At 38.4% G+C, this 20,979-nt stretch overlaps 1 protein-coding gene across 18 annotated transcripts in view; it reads left to right on the forward strand.

Annotated features, from left to right (window-relative positions):
- ZC3H11A (zinc finger CCCH-type containing 11A) overlaps window positions 1-14,429 on the forward strand; it is a 38,817-nt gene extending 24,388 nt beyond the window's left edge. For all 18 annotated transcript variants that reach the window (XM_032466677.1, XM_032466687.1, XM_032466681.1 and 15 more), the window contains 8 exons: window positions 1,495-1,593; window positions 3,935-4,003; window positions 8,002-8,505; window positions 8,900-8,979; window positions 9,871-10,201; window positions 10,720-10,886; window positions 11,249-11,316; window positions 11,734-14,429. In XM_032466677.1, coding sequence (XP_032322568.1) covers window positions 1,495-1,593; window positions 3,935-4,003; window positions 8,002-8,505; window positions 8,900-8,979; window positions 9,871-10,201; window positions 10,720-10,886; window positions 11,249-11,316; window positions 11,734-11,992 — 1,577 coding nt within the window. In that variant the 3' untranslated portion in view covers window positions 11,993-14,429. The remainder of the gene's footprint in view (window positions 1-1,494; window positions 1,594-3,934; window positions 4,004-8,001; window positions 8,506-8,899; window positions 8,980-9,870; window positions 10,202-10,719; window positions 10,887-11,248; window positions 11,317-11,733) is intronic.
- Window positions 14,430-20,979: the final 6,550 nt, after the last annotated feature.

Raw genomic sequence — 20,979 nt, forward strand, 5'->3', positions numbered from 1 at the left:
AGAGGGGGAAAAGTATCCAGTTAATATGAATTCAGTCCTTGAATTTATTAGTGCTATTTTATATTTAGAAAAGTATTTTCTTATATAACTGAGTTGTGTACCTACTTAGTGTGTCTGTCTCGAAAGAATTATTTTGAAAATTTTATCTGACTTCAGAGGTTCCTTGATACTCTTTTAAAATGTTCTTGCAGTGGGAGAGAATATAGCTCAAGTGGTAGAGCACATGCTTAGCGTGCACAGGGTCCTAGTTTCAGTCCCCAGCACCTCCATTATAAACAAACAAACAAACCTAATTAACTCCCCCACATAAAAAACAATTAAAAATAAAATAAAATGTGCTTGCAAATATGAAATCTTCTGTTTTGTGTTTTCTTTTATATCATTTTCACTGCCTGAGAAATTTTAGGTAAAAAAAATACAGAAATAATCTATTTTAATATCAGCGTACATGTAACTTTGTGATTTTAGGTTTTATGTTTAAATTGTAAATAAGGGGAGAGAGAAAAGCATACTCTGTGTAGGGTCTTTTGAATTTTTAATAGGACCCTGCTAAGATTATATCTTCAGTCAAGCTATCCGAAAAACAGTTTTTGAAAACTTACAGAAACAGATTCACAGACATAGTAAACAATCTGACAGTTACCAGGGGGAAGGGATAAATTTGGGAGTTTGAGATTTGCAAATGTTAGCTACTGTATATAAAAATAGGTTAAAAAAAAGTTTCTTCTGTATAGCCAAGGGAACTATATTGGATATCTTGTAATAACCTTTAATGACAAAGAATATGAAAACAAATCTATGTGTGTATATGTATGACTGGGACATTGTGCTGCACACCAGAAATTGGCACATTGTAACTGACTGTATACTTCAATAAAATAAACAAACAAACAAAAACAACTTGTATTGAATAGTGTAATGTAATAAAACAGGGGTCAGGAAACCTGTTCAGGTCTTGGCTCTGTCACTAATTGCTTACTTGGGTAAAATACAGCCTCTTTCATAACCTTAGATTTCTTATCTGGAATGGAAGAAAGGGACTGTTTGGACTTTGGAGTCTTCATGTCATGGGAAAATCTAAAATTTTGTAGTTCTTTTGCTGTCTTCCTAGTCATCCGAGTTGTATTTAACCACAAATCTACCTAGAATTTAGCAGTTGCCAATTAAGATGCTTTTGCGCCTGAAGATTTTTTTCACTTGTTTCTAGTCCTGAGTTTCAGCTTTAGTTAGGGCTCATGATTTTCCATGTGTAGTTCTAATTACTTGGTGAATGCTAATTTGTGCATTCTTACTTTTTGTCTCCTTCCTTACCTCTTTTTTTCTGAGACGTTTTTATTCCTTCTCTGACACTGAGCTTTATAAGGAGGCTAATGAACAAATGCATCGTATAAATGCAGAAAACGTACAGAATTATTCTCTGTTGTCTGTTTTTGCTTGTGTTTCTTGACCTTGCTGAAGATCGCCTTGAACGCTTAAACTGCATTCCCTTTGTAGGTGGCGACAGTGATCCTCCGTTGAAGCGTAGCCTTGCGCAAAGGCTAGGGAAGAAAGTTGAAGCCCCAGAAACTAACACTGACAAAACACCAAAGAAAGGTACCTTTGGTCTAATACACTTTGTGTGTGTAATCTTGGCACTTGTCTCTTGTCATGTTAGCAGGTACAGCTTGTCATTCTTTTTGTTCAGGTGACTTAGATTATTATCTTCTGGTGTCTGTTTTATCATTCGTTCAACATTTGAGTGTTTACTCTGCTAGATTCTAGGTAGACATCATTGGATAAAATAAACATCAAAATCCTCAGGAGTCTGTGATATGATGACAGAAAGGGATATTTACATATATTGTGATAAAGTCTATGACAGGAAGTACACAATGTTAAGGGGAGCACATAGGAAGGGCACCTCACCTCACTCATCTCACCATATGTCAGGGAGAGGCTCCCAGAAGAAATGTTGTTGAAGCTGAGACCTGAAACATGAGTTAGGTATTAGCCAGGTAAAGTTGATGGGCCAGAGGTTGTATTCTAGGCGGGGACAATGATACAGGCCAAGGCACAGAGCTCAGGGGACTGACTGGCTGAACGTATGATTTTGTGAATGACGAGCATGGTGACTGGAGAGGAAGAAGGGACTGGCCATATCGAGCCTTTTGAGCCCTATTAGAGAGTTTGGGCTTATCCTAAGATAGCAGCAAACCATGGGAAGGTTATAAACAAGGGTCAGAGGTGCTCATATTTGCATTTTGGAACTGTCACCCCACCTGAAATATGGAGAAAGGGTAAGAGTGCTCTCCAGGATATGAGTTAGCAGGCTGTTAAAAAAAATCTAGGCAAGAGGAGTTAGTGGCATGAACTTAGTGTCCTAAAAGTTGGTGTGGAGAGCTGTGGACTAATTTGAGAGAGATTTGGGAGTTAGAATGATTTTATAGTTGAAGATCTATTTATAGAAAGAAGTAAACAATTGGATTTTTTTTTTCTTTATATGACTTGGAAACAGTCATACAAGGAAACAGTGGTGTAATTACTAAAAAAAAAAAAGGGGGGTGGGTTTCTCCTTCTCGTGTTTAGTTTTAATTTCTCCTGAAGTTGAGAAACTTCTTTCCACTTTTCTTCTAGCCCAAGAGGCTTTGATGAGCAAACTTTCTCGGTTGGGGCTTTCTTATATTCTTAGGGCAAATAGAAGTTACTTTTTTTCTTTGGCAGCCACATTTCCTTCTTTGCTTATCAATCATATTAAAGACTCTCGTAACTAAAGAGCATGTTTCAAAGGGATTTAAGAGGGGAAAAAACCTTTTGATGCCAATAAAATTTTAGAATATTGTACAGTAACAAAATTATTTCCTTAAATTCAGTAGTTTTTACTTTTTAGCTATAAAGAGAGGATCTTTTTTTTAAGCTTTCCAAAGTGCTCTAGGGAACCCATGATTCTCATAGATCTATCTGTACTGTGAAAAAGAAAAGTTTAAGAATTGAAGAAATTTTAAAAAGCATTTGCATTAGAAGACAAGTATAAGCCTAATTTGTGACCTTTGAGAAAGATTTTTGAAGTCCACAAATCACAAATGCTGGAGAGGGTGTGGAGAAAAGGGAACCCTCCCACACTGCTGGTGGGAATGTAGTTTTCGTTACGGGAAAACAATATGGAAAATCGTTACGGAAGTCGTTACAGAAAACAGTATGGAGATTCCTCAAAAGACTAGGAATAGACTTACCATATGACCAGTAATCCCACTCCTGGCATATCCAGAGGGAACCTTAATTCAAAAAGACATGCACCCCAATGTTCATAGCAGCACTATTTACAATAGCTAAGACATGGAAACAGCCTAAATGTCCATTGACAGGTGACTGGATAAAGAAGCTGTGCTATAGTTACACAACCGAATACTACTCAGCTATAAAAAACTAATAAAACAATGCTATTCCCAGCAACATGGATAGACCTGGAAAATGTCATTCTAAGTGAAGTAAGCCAGAAAGAGAAAGAAAAATACCACATGATATCACTTACATGTGGAATCTAAAAAAACAACAAAAAAAGACAAATGAACTTACTTATAAAACAGAAACAGTCTCACAGACATAGAAAACAAACTTACAGTTATCAAGAGGGAAGTGGGTGGGAAGGGATAAATTGAGAGATGGAGATTTGCAGATACTAATATATATAAAATAGATAAACAACAAGCTTCTACTGTATAGCACAGTAGTAACCTATGGTGTATTCAGTATCTTGTAGTAACCTATGGTGAAGAAGAGTATGAGAATGAATGTATATATGTTCCAAGCATTGTGCTGTGCACCAGAAATTGACACAACATTGTAAACTGACTGTACTTCAATAAAAATAAATTAAAGAAAGGGAAAAAAAGATTTTTGACTTATAAGTCTGTTTAACTTTGGATTTTTTTCAGTCTTTTTTTTTTATTTTTAACAGTTCAAGTTTCCAAGTCTCTGAAGGAGCGATTAGGCGTATCAGCTGGTCCAAACAGTGAAGAGGCAGCAGGTAGGTAAACCCTAATGCCAACTCCTGATATTTTTTCCTTGCCATGGGAATCTTTGCTTTTTCTCCAGTTTATCTTTTGAGTTACTTCAGGGCTTGTGCTTTTTGTTTTTTGTGGTTTTGTTTGTTTTTTAAGTAATTGATTTCTCACTGGTATGCATTCTCTTGTTGTACTTAAAGATGGCAAAATGATTATCATAGCACTAATAATATGAAGTCAGAAATAACTAAATATCCAAGAAAAGGGAATTAAATTAGGGTAATTATATACTAGAATAATTGCCGTGACGAAAAGTCATATTATGAACAATAATGATGTGGAAAACTTCTCCCATTGTGTTGCATGAAGAAAGGTTGCAAAAGAACACACAATGCTTTTGACCTTTTGATTTGGAGCAACATAAGAATGTTTATTTTCTTATAGAAACTTATTCCTAGGAAAAACGTCTATATGTATAAGGTGGTTTCCAGTTTTATAAAAATAAAAATATATACCTAGAAAAAAATAAACCAGGATATTAACATTGGTTTTATCTGGATATTGAAAGTTTAAGTAATTTTAATTTTCTTCTTTATATTCTTCCTGCACTCTTAATTATTAGACTTTTTAAATCAGGAGATATAACTACCTAAGTGTATATATATGTGTACAGTTTATACAGAATAATAAAATAAATATAAGAATAATAAAATAAACAGTCATTTACTCAGCCATCCAGCTTTTTGTTTTGTTTTGAGGGGGAGTAATTAGATTTATTTTTTTGTTTATATATTGAATGGTGGTTCTGGGAATTGAACCCAGGACCTCGTGCATGCTAAAGCACATGCTCTACCACTGGGCTGTACCCACGTCCCCAAAATAGTTTTGTAACTTTTTCTTTCTAAGTGGTATTGGGAATTGGCATCCAAGTTCTTTATAAAACATTTTTATTGCTGGGTTTAGTTTAATACTTTTTAATTTCTGTATCCGTGTATGCGAGTGGGGTTTGCCTGTACTTTTTCTTTTATGTCCTATTCTTATCTTCAGATTTTACATCATAAAAAGGCAGTCTGATGTCAGACATTCTTATTCTTTTGTAAACAATGAATTTACTCTTCAGAAACTTCGAGGATTTTTCTCTCATTCGTCCCTCGTATGTTGTGACTTCACTGTGATAGATAGATCTGAACATGGGTCTTTTTGTTCATTCTGCCCACGGTTCAGTGGGTCCTTAGAATCTTAGGACTTAACGTTTTTAGTTGTAGAAAATACTCGTCTGATTTCTTTGAGTACGTCCTTACCCTTCTTTTTCTTTTCTCTTTATGGAATTCTTACTAGATGTTGGAACTTTCAGACATACACCTCATGTCTTAACCTCGCCTTCGTACTTCCATCCCTTTGGTTTTTTGGCCTCACTTTCTATGAGTTTCGCTTGGCTTTATTTTCTAGATTTGGAATTGACAAATTTTTTTCTGTGAAGGATCAAGTGATAAATATTTTAGGCTTTGTGGTCTGCAGTCTCTTGTTGTAGCTATTCAACTGTGCCATTGTACTGTGAAAGCGGCTATTTGCAGTATGTAAATGAATTAAGTATGGCTGTGTTTCAGTAAAGCTTTGTTTATAAAGATTAGACCATGGCCAGATTTGACCCATGGACTTTATATATATAGTTTGTTGACCGTATGCTGGATGGCTGATTTTCTATACCAGCCTTGTCTTTTTTAAAGGTAGGTTAGATTTATTTTGGCACTGGTGTTTCTATTTTCCAAGAACTTTAAATTCTCTGATTTCTCCTTTTGCACAGCCTGATTTCAGGCAGCTCTGGGGTTTCTGATTTGAATCTTTTATTTTTTTAATGGGTAGGTCTTTTTCCCAAGCAGTCCTCTCTCCTGGCTGGGAGACCTGTCTGCCTAAGTAGAGAGGGTGTCACTAAAAGGCAGCTTGTGTGGGTCGCAGGTTTGAAGGTGGGGCTTATATGATTGCCATGGTAAGAAAGACCTTTACTTTGAGTGCAGCCAACCTGTCTCATTTTCTAGCTTTGCTCCCTCTCCTCTCATTTTTCTGCTTGGCGCTTATGAAAGCCTGCAAGTTTAACGCTCTACTTCTTTCCAGCTCCAACATCCTCATAATGTGCCCCCTTCTCTGGCAGATTCTCCTCTTTTTGGGGAGTAGTTCTCAGGAGAGGGTCCTGACTGGCCCAACTGTTCCATAGACCATCCTTAATTTCTACCTACTGTTGATTTTCATACTAGTTTGGCAGTTGTGGTTTTTTGTTGTTGTTGTTGTTGTTGTTTTTTTTGCTTCTTTTGGGAAGAACACACTTCCCTTTTTGGAAAGATCTCACTCCTACAGTTTTATCTGTTGTTTTTTTTTTATAATTTCAGACATCTACTTTTCATCTCAAATTCCTCAAGGTTTATGTTCTGCCAGTGGCGTTCTTGTTTTCCATTGCTATTCTGGATTTATTCTACTTCTAATGTCTTCTCTATTGTTTTCAAGAAATTTTGTAGTTTAGGAAAACAGGGTCTCTGTGTCACCATTCATGTTGTACTTTATTAAAGTGGTCATTTTGAGATCAGACTACCATCTTGAAATGGTAGAATTTTTATTTAAGAAACCTAAGAAAATAAGTAAGTGTTTGAGTGCTCCCTACGTAACAGGTATTATACGAAAATAAATCTAGTCACTGTTCTCATGAAGTATCTAGTAATACAGGCAGTTACAGTGCTGTGTGACCAGAAAAGCAAACTAGACTGGCGGGTGTCAGGTTCTGAGCTGAACTCACTTTAAAGTAGGCAGCGGGAGAAATGGGACCAGCAGGGAGTATTGCGTTTAGAAGGGACAGCATATTCAAAGATTCAGAAGGTAAGACAGAACGTGCTATGTTTGAGGTTGTAAAAGGAGATTTTTTGTTTGTTTTTGATCTGTCATTAAAAGCTGTTATTTAGTGATGAAATATGTGTGTGTATAATCCCCAAATTAGTCTTATTTTTTTCATATCACTTCATTATTTTTTTCTTTAAGCCCTTCTGTAACGAGGACAGGTTTATCTGCCAGGTGTGAAATTTGCTCTTTAGTTTAAGCAAATACAGAATGATTAACGTATCATTAAAAATAGCTCTTGAGTGGCATTCCAGTCTCTGGGCCTTTCCCATTTTTCTTCTGTCTTGTTACCTGTTCTACCTCCTTTTCATCCTTTAAATGCCACTTAAATATTACTTACTCTGAAAAGCTTCACTTAACAGTTCTTAGAGGTTGGTTGGTGGTCTTGCTCTGTGCTCATATGTAGCATTATACAAGTTGACCCTTGAACAAATGAGTTTGAACCACATGGGTCCACTTATATATGTTTCGGATTTTTTTCAATAATGACATACTATAGTACTGCACAATCCATGGTTGGTTGGTCAAATCTCCAGATACAGAACCATGGATATGAAGCTTAATTGAAAGTTATATGTGTGAATTTTCAGCTGCATGGGGGTCGATGCCCCAGTTCCCCCCCACCTGTACATTGTTCAAGGGTCAAGTATACTTCTTTATCAAACCTGTTACTACCATGCTTTGTTTTTGCTTAATTATTGATCTGTTAGAACACAAACTATGTTTGGGCAGAGTTTGCATTTTGTTTACCGTTACATTTCTAGCATAGTGTCCAGCACATGTTTGTATCTGTGAGTGAATAGAAGAATTAATCTATTTGTCTTTTTTGTTGGTAAGATTTATAATGACAAGTTTCTCCCAACTAGTAAATAGCTTTCATGTTCCTCAGGAATAAGTTTCCGAATAAAAATCCAAATCAGTAATTGTTGCCACCTTAGAGTTTTCATTGAGGGCCACTATTTGAAACATGCAGTATTTGAAAATTGAGGTTGAAATTAATGTGCTTCTGATCATTTTAATTGCCTGCCTAAATGACCCCACTCTCCTGGACTCTGTCCTGGTCCAAGAACAGACAGATCATAAATCACTAAGAGATGAACTCCAAGTACAGTGATTTGTTTTTCCCCCATGAAAACAGAGAGAGTTACTAAAGTCGGTGAGATCCACGTGAAGACATTAGAAGAAATTCTTCTTGAAAGAGCCAGTCAGAAACGTGGAGAATTGCAAACTAAACTCAAGACAGAAGGACCTTCAAAAGTTGATGATTCTGCTTCGGGAACAAGAACCTCCTCCAATGTCCGGATCAAAACGTTCTCTGAGGTCCTGGCTGAGAAGAAACACCGGCAGCAGGAAGCAGAGAGGCAAAAAAGCAAGAAGGATATAACCTGCATCAAGCTTAAGACTGATAATGAAATTAAAAAAATAGTGGTTTTGCCACCTGTAGTGGCTGGCAGAGGACAGCCAGAGGAGCCCGCAGGCCGCGCAAAGTCCATGCAGGAGGTGCGAATCAAGACGCTGGAGGAAATCAAACTGGAGAAGGCGCTGAGGGTGCAGCAGGGCCCGGAAAGCTGCGCCAGCGCCCAGCCCCAGCCCGAGGCCGCCGCAGGGGCCAGGCGGCTTCTCCGCATCACTAAGAAAACAGGTAACAAAGGCACGTGGCCTGCAGTACTGCTTCCCCAAGGAACGTCCCGCAAGGCGGTGTTCCGCAGGCTAGCCGCAGCAGTCCTGAGAGCTTTTCTATACTCCGATAACTTTGAAAACCACTGAATTAAAAGAAGCTGTTTCTTTACAGCAGCACTAAATAGACCTTTGAGTTTTTAGTTTTTTATATTGAAGTGTACTTGATTTACAATGTGTTAGTTTCCGGTAGACCTTTGGTGTTATAATGTGCATTTTGAATCTGAGGACTAACGGACTTGGGTTTTATTTGTCCTGTCTTATCATTACTTTTATTAAGAAAAGTTTTGTTTAACTCCGTCTGACGTGAGGTTGCAGCATGAATGAAATCACTAAAGATGTGTTTAATGTGAGTCTAGGTATAAAAGAAGAGAAGAAGGTTCAGGAAGAAAGTGACGTTGCTTCTCAGAGCAGTGTTACTAGAGCAGAGGCTAAAGAGGTGAGTTTATTCAGAATCACTTACAGTTTTGTCCTTGGCAAGTAAAGGCTAGATCAGTGGTGAATGTGGTTTTTAGTTTTAGCTTATTTTAAGTTTCTATTTAACACTTGACTGATACATCAGGTAGACAGTCTTTCACTGTGCTTATAGTTTTCTGTGAGAGTTTTCTGTACTTTTATGTGTACCACTGTTCTCTGCCCTTTTAAAGTTGTTTTTAATTGTCCGTTAATATTTTTTAAACTGAGTTTTTTTCCCCTGCATTTGGGAGTAATGCCACTCATTGTATAAAACTTGGGAATTTTTATTTTTTAAAAAAGAATGAGAAACTACAATTCCACAACCCAGGTGTAACTACCATTACTTTTTTCATGCATTTCTTTCAGGCCTTTTAAAAATATATGTATGTGTATGACCTTATTTAGTGTATAACTCATGTTTAGATTCTAATTGAGAGCTCTGCAATGTATATGTTCACAGCCTGCTTTAACTTTACCTTGTTAATTCTTCATGATGTTTGTGTTTACTGGCCACACAGTATTCTGTTGCACAAATATAGTCTGTTTCTAGACATTTAGATTTTGTTTTATCAATTAAGATAATGAACATCTCTGTACGTAAATCTTTGTGCAAGTGTCAGCTTGTATCAGACTTAGGGTCATGATAGTGTAGCCTGTAGAATTTGGGTTTTTACTGTTCCACACATTTTTAATCTTTCATCTTGAGCTTGGTGTTTTCTATTTAATATCAGATAAAAACCAAACGTTCTTGCATTCTGGGTCATGTGAAACTCTGTTTGACTTAGATGTTAGCCTGGTGCCTTATAGGTAATAATGACCATACAGGTTGTTAGACATGCTAGATTTTCATTCTGTCATTTGAATTTATCCATAGGCTTCATACGAGACCACAGCAGTTGACATCACTAAAATTCAAGTCAAGAGATGTGAGACAATGAAAGAAAAGCATGTGCAAAAATTGCCGGAGAGGGGACCCTCACAGAAGGAGAAATCAATTTTCAAGTCCTTTTGGGGAAATTTACACTCTTGCAATATCCAGTTAGCAGAGAACCCCGTGCTCACTACTGTGCCAGGCGTCACACGGCACCTGACTAAGCGGCTTCCCACAAAATCAAACCAGAAGGCAGAGGTAGAAACCTCAGGGATTGGGGACTCAATATTGAATGTGAAATGTGCAGCACAGACCTTGGAAAAAAGGGGTAAAGGTGAGCGTTTTTTTCTGGTGCGTTTTGCTTTAGAATTTCAAAATTACCAAGTTTCAGTGACTTCCTGGGAGCAGTTGGGTTGAATTTCATATGCTGTGTATACTAGTCACACAGGTTGATAGTAATACTTCTGATAATTCTATTTAAAAAGACAGAATTAGATGAGTTTCTTTCTCAGGTTTTAAAATTGCTGTTTATAAAGCTTTGTCTACATCTTTCCATGGTGCGTTTTTCCTCTGGTTTTGAAGAAGAAAAACACCAGGGAAGCAAAGAGCAGTAGCAGATTCAAGAGACATTGAAAAGAATCATCTGTGTGTGTCTGTGTGTGTGTGTGTTTATTACGGCCACATGTAATACAGATTGCTGGTGGATCATTTTCAGTTTTGTTTTCTTGGCTGTTTTTTTTTATTATTTGTGGTATTTCTGTTGCAGTGAAGGAATTTTGATGTTCTGAGTTATTCTCCATGTAAAAAAGGGATTGTTTTAGGTGTTAATCAGATATTTTCTGTTCCTTGTAGCTAAACCTAAAGTGAATGTGAAGCCATCTGTAGTTAAAGTTGTCTCATCACCCAAATTGGCCCCCAAACGCAAGGCAGTGGAGGTGCACCCTGCTGTCATTGCAGCTGTGAAGCCTCTCAGCTCCAGCAGTGTCCTGCAGGAAAGCCCAGCCAAAAAGGCAGCTGTGGTAAGACGTAGATCCAACTCCGTGTGCTTTATCTGGGCAGTAGGAAAGCAGGGAAGTTTATTCTCTTTTAGCTCTGTCTATATAATGTGTAATATTTTCTGTCATTTCCTAAGCATTTCAGTTGTTTAGGTTCTTAACTGTATTTATAGGTAGACACTTGCAGAGAGGCAGGATGGGATTTTTTAAAGCCTGATCAAGATACTTTGCTTACTTGTACACTCAACCTTTGGATTATTTATTTTTGGATTCCCAGGCTTAAACAATGATAGCCATCATTCTAAGAAGGCAGCAAAAGAAAATGAATGTGCTCAAATTAAAAAGCACGACTCTCCCATAGAATTACCTCACTCTTTGTGTTGTAGGCTGTGGTCCCACTTCACTCGGAGGACAGATCAGTCACTGTGCCTGAGACAGAGAAACCTAGAGACAGGTAATACCTGCAATTCTTTTTAACCAGACTTTAGACCACTATTATTATTTATGCTCTCTAGAGAATAATACTGCTAAATAATTCGAAACATTTACAGTTTAGCCACATCTAAATAAATGTCCTAAACTTCAAATTAATTGCAACAAAACATGGTACTCAGGGTTGCTCTTCTCCTCTGATTCTACTGTTTGTATTTTGCCTGTATTTTTTTTTTAAATATTTTTAAACATCTGTCTGAATTCTCCTTTAAAGGATGAAAATGCTTTGTCCCAAATCAGCAAAACAGTTCTTTGTTTATGTGTGTCCTCAGAAGCAGCTCTTTTGCTAAAACTCTTTATGTCCCTGACACTAGGTGGTCCAGCCAACCATTGAGAAAGGGCAGTTATCTAATAATTTTTTGGGTTTTTTTCCTTACAGTTTTGTGCTGCCTCCAACTCAGTCCTCTGCAGATCCCTCCCCACCAGAAGTATCTGGCCCTTCCTCATCCCAGATGGCCACAAAAACTCGCCGCCTCAGCTCTGCCTCAGCAGGAAAGCCCCCGCTCTCCATGGAGGATGATTTTGAGAAACTAATATGGGAGATTTCAGGGGGCAAATTAGAAGCTGAGATTGACTTGGATCCTGGGAAAGATGAAGATGACCTTCTGCTTGAGCTGTCAGAAATGATTGACAGCTGAAGGTGGTAGCAGAACATTCAGAACAAAAAAAAACTCGCCAAAAAATTGGACTTGGTTTCATCTATTGTAATATTTATCCAAAATTATCATTTCTTTAGCCTAGAATTTGCCCCAAATCAGAAATATACCTCTAATTACCCTTGTGTGTCTGGATTCCTTGGGGTCAGATTTTTAAAGTCCTTTGATAATCACTTTGTCCATTTGACGCCATTGTTTAGCATCTTGAGAAAGAAGTCTGTCTTCACCCCTCCCCACAGGCAGACTGAGCGGGAGGCCCAAGTGGAGGGACACAAGAGAACTTAGTGACTCCTTGAGGTGTTTGTCAGTTTTGTTTTTTCCCCCTTTGCTGTGTTACTTCTTTTATGTGTTGTCTGATTGTACCTGTTGTTACCAGAGTTTGAAAAGGATAAAGATAGCTGCTACCACTAAGGACCAAATTTTGTGCCACCTCTATAAACAAAACAGTCCACCTAGTCTGTGTTAAATTGTATGTCTTTTAAAAGGTATTTGGAGATTGAACTAAGCTTTTAGAGACAGCTGAGCGGCTCAGGAAACTGTAATCTGGACATAACTTTTTGGACCTGATGTTCATGCTTCTGCTGTTCTGTAAGCCTCTGAAGAGCAGTAGCTGATTTATTATTACTGTAATTTTTTTAAGGCTTTAAAGTGCCTCAGGGGTCCTCTGAAACTAATTTTCTATTTCTGGGATTCCGTGGATTCTTAATAAGAGATGGTGACATAATGATTACAGGAATTTTTTTTTTTAATAAGGAAGTTGTCCCTTCAGTACTTGCCTCCTACTAGCATTGAATTATCACAGGAATAAAAATTGGTTAATTCTTTGTTTCTGACTCTCCTAGCAAACTCCTCTTGCCCAGTATTTATTTGGCGCCCTTTAAGCAGCCTGAGGACGGGAATGAACTCAAGCCGCCGCTGCTTGTCCGGGAACTGTAGCATTGTGAACGGGGTTGTTGGGGTGCTCTGGGGGTGTATTGTATACCTGCCAGTTTTCTTCGTTTCTTAATTGAATATTCGTTTCTTGATGTTGGTCTCCTTTATATCACCTCAAGGTTTAGACTTACTTGAGAAGGAACAAGCATGATGGGGATAATAGTCTTGAAAGGAGACTTGTTGTAAATAATCAACAGGAAGAGGAAGGAGCGACCTGCCCATTCTGGTGTTTCGCTGTAGTGGGCCAGTGTTGTTTCTCGTGGGGAAGCCTGACCCGCCTGTCATGTTGGCTCCTAAGGAACTGCTGTTGTAAGCGGCTCATCAAGAGTTGAACTGCATGTAGCCTTGTTGAGAACGTGGAAAAGGAAGAAAGCCACAGGACTGCCCACAATAGTCTTGGGAAGATCTGGATGATTCTACACAAGCAAAAGTGACTTGAAGTTTATGTATAGACACTTCTCTACCAGTCCATCTTCAGCTGACTGAGTGCTGTCTAACAGCCCTTCTCCAAAGCCGGGGTGGAGTGTTCTGACTTCACCACAGGTTTTCTACTCATTTTGTTTTTGGAATCAGCTTGTAGATTCCAGGTCCCTTTTGTATATAATCTTTATTCTTTTGCTTTTTAAAAAATGATTTTGTTTCATATTTAAAGCCCTGTAGTAGTCAGTGATTCATGTTCTGCATTGTTTGAACCATTTGCCATTACAGAAAGAGAAATACTTACTTGTGTTTTAAATAAAACTGGTGTAGGAAAGTCTTGATGTCGTGAGTTTAGTGGTCATACATCACTTCAACCTGCGATCTGCCTTGGTAGAGGCCCAGTTAGAATGTTGTTGGCCTTTTGTGTAAGTGATCCAGTTTCACAGAGATTATTTGGCTTTAGAGACCTTTTACAAGGACCCATGGCCAAACTTTCCCACAAATATGCTCAGTTTTAGCTGCATCTGCTTTAGATAAGAATAAATATATGTGAGTTTTTTCAGACACTGATACATAGCCATTATTGTAACGAAGTAATGTTATTAATCTCTTAAAAGAGAGAGTTTAGAAGTGATTTTAAATGGATTCAACAATTTAGAATTTTCAAGCATATAAAAATTTTAATTCAGGAAAGGCCAAGGTTTTTTTCAGTATGCCAATTTTTTGTTAGGGGAATACATATAAATTTGTTAGCTACCAAAGAACATAGATTTTTCCAAAAGTAGTCTAAAACTAGTCCCCAGATGATGGTTTTCAATTCTAACAGGAAAAGGGCCCCAATTTTACAGAATTTAGCCATAGCCAGAAATTTCAAGATAACTTGCAACTCATGTATTTGTTTTAAATAGTCTAAGTTCTGGCCTTAACCTCAAAGTCCAATGGGTCCGCTCTCTCGTATGACCAGAACATAGTTTATTTTCATCTCGACCAATCTTTGAATCCACTATAGATATGACTGATGTTTAATAATTACAGTTTCAGAAATAAAGCTTGTTTTCTATATTGATCGAAGTTCTATGATCTTTTTCTAAAATTGTGGCTTCGTTTTGCCAGAATATTTCTGCGGTTTTAAGATAATTTGCTTTGAATTTGTCAGTAGACCAACAGGAACTGTGGTCTTCAGTTGCTGTGTAACACTATTTTAAACTAGCTAACGTATATTGAGTACTTAACTATGCGCCTTTTAATACACATATCCACTTGGACGCTAAATCCTACACTGCGCTAGAAGATTGCTGCTTTTTATCTCCACTGTAGTGTTCAGATACAACAATAAGAAAGTATATTTTTATGTGCAATTGGGTTTGATTCGTTGAACCTTTCAAGAGCTCTTTTTTCTTAACTCTGATCTTTGAAAGCTGCTCAATAAATCTGTGGAAGTTTCCACGACCTACACATCTGATTGGATTAATAATTTTCTCCAAACTGCTACAATTTATTTGAATTGGCAAAAGGTGTTAAAAGGCATGAGCACAAAGAAAATACTACACTGTTCTCTTAACATTGCACGGTAAAATGGACAGAGAATAAGCAATGGCCCTAAATAAGAACTGCAATCCAGAATTTGTGTTTTAAAAGGAGTCACAGGATTTAGTGGGCCTATTAATAAAGTATTTTAGGTTTGGTTGGATTTAACTGCAAAGGTATTGCAGAGTGAGTCTATGGTGATGAGCGAAAAACAGTGGATTCAAACTTGGTAATGCCTGTTTTCCTGGCTTTCTGGTCTTTAGAGTCTGTGGCTGATTTGTCTTCGGATAAGAGTAAAGCCACAGCCTACTGAATTAGGGAAACACCCAGGAGCAGACTGAAGAATGCAGCACATGAAAGATGTGCAAATAAAAGACTACCGCTGCTTGCTGAGCAGATAAATGAAATAGGGAACTGAATGGGTGAAGAACACTCAACGGAGGAAGAGAAATTTCAAGGGGAAGGAGAAACGAGATGGAAGGCACCCTTGGTTAGTGATGTTGCTTTTTTGCTTTGAGAGGTCAAGGAGGGTAGTCAAGATGAGAAAAGCTGTGAGGATGTGAGGGAAATAAATTGGCCTAACTGCCACAAAGTATTTTGACTGCCTTCCCTTGAAGACGCTCAAGTTAGGACATCATTAATTCTAACCATAATTGAACACTGCTGGCCACCAGGGATAGGTGACTATAAGACAAACCCCTGCCTCGATCTGAAATACTTCCAAGAGAAAAGTAAAGGAATGAAGTGGGTGCAAGTATTAAATGAAAGCTGCTACCCATAGAGGGGATGAGTGAGAAATCTGGGTTCCAGCCTGGTTGGGGAGGGTGCCCTTGAGATGTTAGAGCTGGAGTTTTGTGTAGTTTAGCAAAAGAGATGATTTGAGCTGCAAACAGCCAAATGGAGCAGGAAAGTTTTGTTCTTGGTGACTTATGACCCTCCCATGGGTACTCTGAAAAGTCTCTGCCTTGTCTCATTCTTGCTCTCAGTTTTCTGTCAACTGTTCTTGGCTAATGTATAAACTAATCTTTTAAAAAAGAAGGTTCTATTTTTAAATGCAAATCCGAGTCACTCTGCTTCATAAAATCCAATGCCTTCCCCTCTCCTCCAAAATTACATTGTCCCTTAGCACAGCATGTAAGGCTCTGTTGTGCCAGCTTCTTCCACCGCTCACCCTGCATGCTCTATACTCCAGCAAAGCTACTGGCTGTGGACTTACCTCATACACTCATCTCTCTCGAGCCCTTTGCTTTGTTAATGCTGCCTGTCTTCTGCCTAGAAGTCTCTTTCCTCCTCTTTTCTTTGGCTAACTCCCACACACGCGTGACTTCAGGGTTACCTCTCCAAATACCCACTTGTCTCTCTCTGCAGTTGGGTTTGGTGCCTGTCCGCTAGACGTACAATCTTTGTTTACCCTCATTGTTTTAAAACTGTTTACCTGTCCATCTTCCCCAGCAGAGTATAAACTTTTTTGTTTTGGGGGGGAGAAGGTAATTAGGTTTATTAACTTTTTTTTTAGAGGAGTACTGGGGATTGAACCCATGACCTTGTGCGTGCTAAGCATGCACGCTACCACTTGAGCTATGTGCTCCACCCTAAACTCTTGAGATAGAGGTTCTTACTAACCTACATATTCTCAGCATCCGGTACAAATCTGGCACATAGAAGGCACGTTTGTTTGTTAGGGTTGCCGTAACAAAATACCACAGCCTGGGTGGCTTAAACCACAGAGATGTATTTTCTCACATTTCTGGAGACTAGAAGCCTAAGGTCAAGGTGTTGGCTAGTTGGGTTTCCTTTGAGGCCTTTCTCTTTGGTTTGCAAATGGTCCCCTTCTCACTGCGTCCTCACAGGGTCTTTCCTCTGCGTGCTCGTGTCTGCTTTAATTTCTATAAAGACACTAGTCACCTTGCATTAGGGGCCCACTCAAATGGCCTTGTTTAACCTTAATTACTTCTTTAAGAGCCTATATAGTCACGTCCTGCGGCACGGGGTGTTTAGAGCTTCAGCACATGATTTTGGGGGGCACACTTCAGCTAATAACAGAAAGCATTCAATAAAAATTGCTGAACCGATGAAATAGTTCTTGACCCATTTCAGGGGCTGTTGATCTTCGCTAGACTGCCCCTGTCTTTTCCCAACCCCATTCTTTGGCACTCGTCTCATTAATCATAGCCGTTCAACAAGTTGTGAGGTTTCTGGTTGAGATGGAAGAAACTTTAAGCTGAGGGGAAGGATGCTCTTCAATATTTGTAAGGCCTGGAGGTGAGTCTTCTCTCAGGGTATGCCCCTCTGGACCAGTGATTTGCAGATTCCTTGAGAATGTCATGAAAATCTCAGACTTTACAAGAACATTATGATTAGTTGGAACGAAAAAAGGGAAACACATGTGTCATAGTATGTTCCACTATTTGGCTTTATTGAATTGGTAATATGGTCATTCTCAAGTTTCAAAATTTAAAATGTATATAAGGTGGGGAGGGTATAGCTCAGTGACAGAGCACATGCTTAGCATGCACGAGGTCCTGGATTCAATCCCCAGTGCCTCCTCTAAAAATAAACAAGCCTAATTACCTCCCCCCAAAATAAAAAATTTTAGAAATTAAAATGTATATAAGGGCATATGTAGAGTAAAAACATCTTCCCTCCTGCTCCTGCCCCAGCTACCCAGTTCCCCATGTTACCAGTTCCTCAGGTATTCCAGAGCTAGTTCAGGTACATAGAAACAATTTCTATGTAATGTCATGTACAAAGCATGATATTGTGCACCTTGCTTTTTATTATATTTATTATGAAAGTTTTAAATTATGAATTACAAATTCATGACAAATCCTGTTTCACTTACACCCCTACCAACTACCCGCCCCACCCGCCCCATCTGGCCCCTAGGACTGGGTTAGGGTGAGGTAAGCACGGTGCCTGGGCTTAATTTAAGGAGGCGCTCACTCTCGGGTTGACCTGGCACGTGCAGCCGTGACTCCCTAAATTTGTCTCCTTAGGCTTGCCCCAGCTGAGATCCAGCCCTGCCTGCTCCCTTAGATTATTCTGAAGTAAATCTCAGATATATCATAGCTTGCTTTTTCTCTTACCGTATATTGGATACCATTTCATATCAGGACACAAAGAACTTCTTTAACATTTATCATAGTTGCACAGTATTACACTACGAATATGCAGTAATTGCGCTGGTTCCTGTTGACGGATGTTTAGGTCGTTTCCCACCTTGGTATTTTAAACAACGCTGCGATGGTTACATTATATCACACATGTTAAGTTTGTAGGATCAAATACCTAGAAGTAGATTTAATAAGTAAATTTAATAATTTACATTGCCACCAATGTAAATTTTTGACCTTTGCCAATCTAATGAGAGAAAATGATTTCTCAGTGTAGTTTGAATTTCTCTTACAATAAGTGAAGTCGGACATCTTTTCCAACTTTGAAGATCATTTGTATTTCCTTTCCTATAAACTGTTAACATCTATCGTCAATTTTTATTTTGAGTCTCTTTGTCACATTAAAAATGGCTGCAAGTTCTTTAACACACCTCCCATGAAGAGCTGGGCTCTGTTTTTCCAGCCCTTGAATCTAGTACAGTAAACCCTACACCAGTTCCAGGCTGGCCTGTAAGGGTGCTGCTGGCTTCAGCCTTGGGTTCTTGGAGCCCTGGGCCGCCGTGTAAGATGGCACACTCCTCTACCAGAGAGACCGTGCGGTGAGGCCCTGAGGCTCATGACACGGAAGGGGACTCGGCTGGAGCTAGCCTTCCAAACACACACGCCAAGGCCTTAGGTGCATCTTCGGAAGCAGAAAAGTCACGCAGCTGAGCCCTGCCCAAGTTCTTGACCCACAAAATCGTGAATTGAAAAAAATGGTAGTTGTTTTAAGTCATTAACTTTTCAAATATTTCTTACACAGCAATTGAGAACCAAAATAGCTTTTCTTCTTCTCCTTCTTCTTCTCCTTCTTCTTCTTCTTCTTCTTCTTCTTCTTCTTCTTCTTCTTCTTCTTCTCCTTCTTCTTCTTCTTCTTCTTCTTCTTCTTCTTCTTCTTCTTCTTCTTCTTCTTCTTCTTCTTCTTCTTCTTCTTCTTCTTCTTCTTCTTCTTCTTCTTCTCCTTCTCCTTCTCCTTCTCCTTCTCCTTCTCCTTCTCCTTCTCCTTCTCCTTCTCTTCTTCTTTTTTTTTGTGGGCAGGAGTGGGGTATTTATTTATTTATTTATTTAATGGGAGCTCTGGGGGTTGAACCAAGGACCTCGCACATGCTAAGCATGTGCTCCATCACTGAGTTACATCCTCTCCCTAGAACAGCACTTTCTTTTCTTTAGTTCTTTCAGTGTTAGTAAAATTACCCATTTGTTCAATGTGGTACAAACACACTTTTCGCAGATCTTCTCATTTTGCTTATCATGGTGGCTTTTTAGTCATGCAAAACTACAATTTTTATGTACTGAATTTATTACTTTTAAAAACCAGTTAGAACATGCAGTTGAGGAGAAAATTTTTCAGAACAAAAGAGATGAAATATCTATGATTAAACTAGATAGACTTGAAAGGAGAAACTAAAAACTAAAGAAAACTGGCAACTTAGTTGGGGGTATAGCTCAGTGGTCCAGTATGTAATTAGCAGGCAGGAGGTTCCAGGTTCAATTCCCAGTACCTTCACCAAAAGTAATAAATAGATGAACTTAACCCACCCCCCCAAAATTAAGAAAACTAAAAACTTAGATTCAAAGGCAAATTTGAACAATTAGAAAGCCTACTGTACTTAAGATTTTAAAAAGTTAATTCTAAGTTATTCTAGATTTAATGTAATCACCATAAAAATTTCAAAAATATTTTTTTAATTAGATAAACTAATTCATAAGTTTTAAAGAAAAACAAGCGAGAATAGCTAGGAAAATTCTACCTACTTCTAGTCCTACCAAATAAGAAAACATTATAAGCTACAATACTTATAACTATGATACTAGTCTATAAATAGATACTAAGATCAACTGAACAAAATATAAACTCTATACATATAAACATATACCCACACACACATATACTCTTGGTAGACTATAAATGTGGCATTTAAAATTGAGGAACAAAGGGTTATTTTTTTTGTAATGGTGACTGATGGACAACTGGGTAGCCACCTAGAAGTTATGAAGTTGTATCAGTTCTAAGATATACTGGGATAAATTCTAGATGCATCAAAGATTTAAATGCAAAAAATGCAAAAATCATTAAGAAAAAAAGTAAATCACTTCTCATGGGTTGATAATCAGTCAAAACAATCGGTTATAGAGATCATCAGTCCTTAAAAGTTTAGGTATCACGACTTCAGAAACAGGAACATGCACAAACAAGCAGCCGAGTATCTCTGCGTCTCAGCTGGGGTGGGTATATCAGTGTGCTCTGACCACACTGTCTTCAGATTCAGCAGATCTCAGATTTTCTCTGTGTACATCATGACCTTCTGTTGGGTTTGGGAAGGGGAATTTTTTTTTAAAGAAATAATTATTCCATGCATTTTCTAGGTCTTTAAAATGGCACTTTCATATTCTTTGATCTCACATTTTTATGAGGTTGCCCTTAAACATTTAACAGAGGACCTTGAAACTGAGCAGGACCCTGCGGAGCTTTCTGGGGAACAGGCCCCTGTGTCCCCTACCTCTTATATAGAAAAGCTTTAGTCTCCTAGGCCTTCCCTGAGTTCCAGAGAGCAAATTTAATCAGAGAAGTGAGAAAATGCAGAAACACAGGAAAACAGTCAAGCAAGATAAAATAACGACAGTTTAGCCATGAAACAAAGTCAAGGATGACAGATAATATCCTGAGCATATCCTTGAAGTTGTTTTGCAGATACTACGACCACTAGCAGGTGGAAGAAGCTAACTGCATGATGAACATGAATACGCAGCCCCCAGACTGAGGACCGGAGCCTGAGGACTGATAATGCTGATTCCTGGGACCTCACTACCCAATGAGAAAATTGTGCATGAGCTGATCACGTACCCACAACCCTCTCCCTTACTTTGTCTTAAAAATCTTTGCCTTTAAAAAGCCACCAGGCAGTTCGGATCTTCTGAGCACAAGCTGCTGGGTCC

This window comes from Camelus ferus, chromosome 23 (assembly GCF_009834535.1).
Source record: "Camelus ferus isolate YT-003-E chromosome 23, BCGSAC_Cfer_1.0, whole genome shotgun sequence".
NCBI classification, from domain to species: Eukaryota; Metazoa; Chordata; class Mammalia; order Artiodactyla; family Camelidae; genus Camelus; species Camelus ferus.